This window comes from Terrapene carolina, unplaced genomic scaffold, assembly GCF_002925995.2.
Source record: "Terrapene carolina triunguis isolate 2854851 unplaced genomic scaffold, T_m_triunguis-2.0 Scaffold25, whole genome shotgun sequence".
NCBI classification, from domain to species: Eukaryota; Metazoa; Chordata; order Testudines; family Emydidae; genus Terrapene; species Terrapene triunguis.
The window spans coordinates 2,696,186-2,701,890 of record NW_020664376.1 but is presented as its reverse complement, the minus strand read 5'-3'; the positions used below and the strand labels follow the sequence as shown (position 1 = coordinate 2,701,890).

At 44.9% G+C, this 5,705-nt stretch overlaps 1 protein-coding gene across 1 annotated transcript in view; it reads right to left on the bottom strand.

Moving 5' to 3' along the window:
• Nucleotides 1-5,705, bottom strand: part of LOC112110512 (magnesium transporter NIPA1) — a 23,126-nt gene that overhangs the window by 12,471 nt on the left and 4,950 nt on the right. Inside the window, exon 2 of the mRNA XM_024205551.2 lies at nt 2,033-2,080. Coding sequence (XP_024061319.1) covers nt 2,033-2,080 — 48 coding nt within the window. The remainder of the gene's footprint in view (nt 1-2,032; nt 2,081-5,705) is intronic.

Here is a 5,705-nt window from a genome sequence, read left to right as displayed (position 1 = left end):
CGCCGGGGGGGGGAGGGCAGCCGGAGCCCTGGGAGGAGGGCGGCGAGCCCCGGCGGGGGCTCTGCTCTCCCCCCGGCGGCCGGGGGGAGGGCGCCGGGGGGGAGGGCGGCCAGAGCGCCGGGGGGAGGGCGGCGAGCCCGGCCGTGGCCCCACTCTCCCCGGCGGCTGGAGCGCTGTGCCGCCCCCCTCCAGGTGCCGCCCCAAGCACAAGCTTGGTGGGCTGGTGCCTGGAGCCGGCCCTGTGGGAGGCAAACTGATAAGAGTCTCCGATGATTTTGTTAGTCATCCAAAATCCCAAACAAGCCAATTTCTAATGTATAGGATATCAACTGCTGTATTTCCCCCAAGGCATTGTGGATATTTACTAGATTCCAAAGAATCCACCCTTCTTTGGGTTTCACAGTTCTCTACCTGGTTCTTGCTGTTTGTGACTGGATTGAAATTCTGAATCCACAGCATTCTAGTTCAGTGGTTCTCAACCACGGGTACACATACCCCTGGGGGTACTTAGAGGTTTTCCAGGGGGTACATAAACTCATCTACATATTTGCCTAGTTTTACAACAGGCTACATAAAAAGCACTAGCAAAATCCGTACAAACTAAAATTTCATACAGATAATGACTTGTTTATACTGCTCTATACACTATACATTGAAACGTAAGCACAATATTTACATTCCAATTGATTTATTTTATAATTATCTGGTAAAAATGAGAACATAAGCAATTTTTCAGTAATAGTGTGCTGTGACACTTTTGTATTTTTATGTCTGATTTTGTAAACAACTAGTTTTTAAGTGAGACTTTGGGATACACAAGACAAATCAGATTCCTGAAAAGGGTACAGTAGTCTGGAAAGGTCGAGAGCCACCGTTCTAGTTAACTCTTTCCATGGTGCTTTTATAAGCTGCTAGATGCCTAGTTTTGACATGCCAACTGATGGATAGCAGCCAACACATCATTCTCTTGAGCAATTTTGGCTTCACAAAACTCAGTCAGTTGGCTTATTCAGGGTTACATTGGCTCATTGAGAAATCCCTTTCTCTTTTTCTCACTCCTTCTGTCCAGATAGTCAAAACGGAGGCCTCACAACAAATGAGCAGACAGGCTCATTTTAAACACTATAGAACAGAATTGCTATTGCACCCAGCTTCCAGTGGTCAGAGCAGAGTAGCAGGGCTGTCAGGGAGCTGATTACAGATTCCCAAATTCCATCCCAACCCAGGTTAAAGAAGCATGGGTAGTACTCTGGAGACACAGGAGCCACTCTGCTGGCTTTACACTTGCTGCAGAAGACTTTCCCACATGGAGAGAATCCTCATCAAGGAACCTGGTGGTTTCCATTTCCTTTGCACCACATGGAACACTACTGAAAGTCTAATGACTATTTGTGATTTACATACATTGAAGGAACCCATATCACAGCAATACTAATAGTCCCCAACAGATTAGATTAGAGTACAAAGGTACGACGCCATCTTTCCCACTAACTGAACTGAGAATAGAACATGCTAGCTACTCTTTATCTTTTCTTGGATTCCACATCACCAATTCATTCAGAGTTATCAGTTAGACTATTTGTGCGAGTAAGGGTCAAAGAGGTCTGTACTCATCTCATACACAGCACTGCCCAAGGATTCAGCAGCCTACGTTTTGCAGTAGAGTGACAAAAAGTTACTGTAGCTAGAAATGACAAAATACTAAAGGTGAAAGTTGGCTAAGTGTTTTCTGATCTAAAAATTAACATATAATAAATAAGCCTTATGGTATGGAATTACAATTTCTTATTAAACTGCCTTTAAAAAAAATTGACCTTACTATCACAATTCACAAATGCATCACAGGTACAGTTATTGTGTGAGTGCTAATAATTTCCATATCAGAGGCTTCTTACATTTTGGTAGAAAGATAACTCTGTGAAGGCTAATGAGCTGTGCTAAAATCAACACTACAATACATAATAGGCTATTTAAAATCCAATCATCTATGCTACACCATTCTTTACATTATCTTACAACATTAGATACTTACTTGCAATAGTACCAGACCACCATACTATATCTGTTAAATATGAAGTACCTAGAAGAGGCAACATGGAAAAAGAGTGGATGAGTGCTATTGGAAAAAATATAAAAGAGCAACATTAAAGCTACGCTAAGAATTTATTTTCTCACACTCTCACACACAGTTGTAAGGACATTAGAAAAAAACTATGATGGTAGCTCAGTGGTTTGAGCATTGACCTACTAAACCCAGAGTTGTGACTTCAATCCTTGAGGGGGCCATTTAGGGATCTGGGGAAAAAAAATCTGTCTGGGGATTGGTCCTGCTTTGAGTAGGGGGTTGGATGGGATGACCTCCTGAGGTCCCGTCCAACCCTGATATTCTATGAAACTGGCCTAACTAATCCTGGTATGCTTTCTTGATGCATCTGATCATTAGAAATTCAATTTCAAGTGCTTATGAAATATCCTCATCCTATATTAAAGGAAGCCTTGAAATATCCACAAATGTTTCTGAAGATTCTATTCACCATACATGCCATTACCAGGAGATAGGGTTATCTTTCAGAAAATCTGGCCTAAGAGGCAAAGAATAATTTCTACAAGCCAATTTGGCTGGGACAAATTTAAGATACTTACAGAGAAATCTGTCAGAGAAGATGTTTGGGTGTGGACATTTGGCAAGCTCTTAGTCTCCTGTGGCTATGTGATCTAGGCCTTCTCTGGGACGTGAACATGTTACATTTCAAAGACATGGGTGAAAACTCCAGACTGTTCCTTAACTGCCTACCTACCAGTCTTGAGACTGTATATTTTCATTATATCATCAGACAATTGTTATGGATTTTCATCAGACAATTCTTATGGAGTTTTCATCTACTATTTTACCTTAGACTTTTACGTGGAATTTACTAGGGAGCTATGATATTCTTAAAACTTGACTAAAAGAAAGGTATGATTTTTCAGGACACACTTTACAAATCATGAGTTTTATTTTCCTATTGGAGAATCCTAAAGAAAATCAATATTAAAAAAAGTTATAAGAGTCCAAGGTCCATTATGAGTTACAATAAGTCCTGGACCAGAGCAAAAAAATAGAAAACCATGTTAAAATAAATTAATGCCTGTCCAAATACTACTAAATATTTTAAGGTCTAATATCTTGCAGACCATCAGGGCTAGACACCAGGAAAACTCTCAAGGAGCAGAACATTTGTATTTATCTGGGGTAGTCTGCAAGGTGTCAGACAACAACATCACATTATTCTGGTTATTATTTCCTGCCCGTATGCAGGAAATAGTTCTGCTCTTACTTTAGCAGATGCTCTCTTACAAATTGCTAGAAATCGAACCAATGTTGTACTCATCAGCTGAAAGTTCAGAATCCCAAATAGCATAAAGCAATAACCTTTAACTCTAGGGACTCCTAAAATAATGGCTGCTAAAACCACATCGGAATTGAAAGGGGAGAAAAAAAAATATGACAGTAAGCACTATGATCAGTTTTTGAGTGGGTGTCTAATTTATCAAACTTTTTACATTTCGGTTACTGCATATAAAATAAAAATGTCTCAATAGTTGTACAAATTACACAGAATATCAACACTACTAAATTAACTTCACAAAATATTTGTCCCCCTACTGCTGTTCCTCTCCAAGCAGAGTTTGATAGTATCTCACTAGTGTAGCAAAAACTCGAAGAGGCAAGTACCATGCTGTCAATTATGGACCTAATGCAAAGCCTACTGAAATCAATGGAAAGAGACCCTCTGACTTCAATGAGCTTTGAATCATGCCCTATGTTAGTTCTGACTTCCACATTCAAGCTATACTGGCCCAATATATTAAAATGGAGAAAACACTGGCCTACTATCTTTTAGGATTCCATATTTTTGCTACTTAATTTTGCTGGGCTTTTGTAGTTCCCTCTTGTAAATAGAAATTAGGAAATGCTGTCCTCAGTAGGTTGGCACTCAAAATTTGCCAAGAAAAAAAAAACATAGTGGAGATACAAGTAACTTTTCAATATATTTTGTGACATTAATTTTATTTTATATATTTGATGTTCAACTACCAATACTGAAAAAAAGTTAAATTATGTGAATTTGAGAGTTCACGACTTTAGCATAATTCTTTAAACATGGTTAGGTCCCAGCTACACAGCAAAATGGAAATTTGATTTACTTATGCTGGGAACGACAATGTTGTAACCAAGTTACTCCCGAAATGTGTTTGTTGTGTAAATATCACTTGTGAAAGAAAAAAAGAAAACAAACAATCCAACAAAAATTAAACTTGTGTTTACAAAGTATATTCCTGGGGGAATTCTGCACCACTGTGCATGTGTAGAATTCATGTCTCCCATAGATTTCTTTGCTTCCCCACAGAAAAATGACTTTTTGACAGAGAAGCAAAGGAAAGCTGCAAGAGCAGTAACACACCACTCCCTAGCAGGGCAGGTACATTTTTTCAGGCACCCAGAGCAGCCAGGGCCACCTGGGGGGGGGCAAGTGGGGCAATTTGCCCCAGGCCCTGAAGGGACCCCACGAGCCCTGGTCCAGCGGCGGTCCGGGTCTTCGGCGGCATTTTGGCGGCGGGGGGGGGGGGGGGGCCTTCAGTGCTGCCGAAGACACGGAGCGACTGAAGGGCCCCCCGCTGCCAAAATGCCACCGAAGACCCGGACTGCCGCCGGGTGAGTACAAGCGCCGCAGCTCCCCTGCTTTGTCCCAGGCCCCCTGAATCCTCTGGGCGGCCCTGAGAGCAGCTGGCGGAAAGGTACATCACCGCAGAGCTGGGGACACCCCAGCCAGTGGCTCCTACCCTGAGCCGGGATCAGCTGCTAGTCCCAGCTTGGGCTAGAGGCAGGAGAGGACAGGACTTCCGTTTCCCCTGCAAGGAGTGGCTGGGGCTGTGTCAGACCCAGCCCTAGAAACCTGCCCCAGCTGCAGGAAGCTCAGCATCCTCCCTTGCTTCCTGCCCCCATTGCTCCTCAGCTACAGGGGGAGGGGTGGGGTCACTGTACAGGGAGCTGCTCCCCCATCCGCCCAACCACCGTTCATCCGGACCTCCCATACCCAGAAACCCCTGCCAAGCCTCACCCTGTATGCCCAGAATCCCACTAGCCCTCCATACCTGAACCCCACCCCACTGAATCTCAGACCCCCCCACCTCTGCACCCAGACCACCACCCCCAGAGCTCCCTGACAAGCCTGAGCCCCCACATCCAGACCCCCCACACCACTGACCCAACTGGCTGCACCCAGACCCCCACCCCACCATGTCCTACTCCTCCAGCACTGAGATGCCCCTGCTGAGACCCCACACCCAGGCCCCTCCACTGAGCCCCAACCACTTTCACCTGGAAGCCCCTGCAGAGTCCCATTGCCCCTGCACCTAGAACCCCCGCACGAGCCTCTGTGCATCCAGATTCCCCCACACCTAGACCCCCTCCACTGAGTTGCCTGCACCCACACAGAATCCTCTCACCCCACCCCTGGATTCATCCTCACTGCGCTGCTCCACACTTGGATCCTGTCTGGTTGAGCCTGCCTGCCCCACACCTGGTGTGCCTGGCGCAGAGGGGCAGGACCCCAGGGTGTTTCTGGGGCAGGCCCAGGCCTTGTGCTGTGTCAGGGTTGGGTGCAGCCTCACCACTGAATCCATGACCCGGGGTTGGGGGGAAGCTTTTTTTTTTTTTTTTT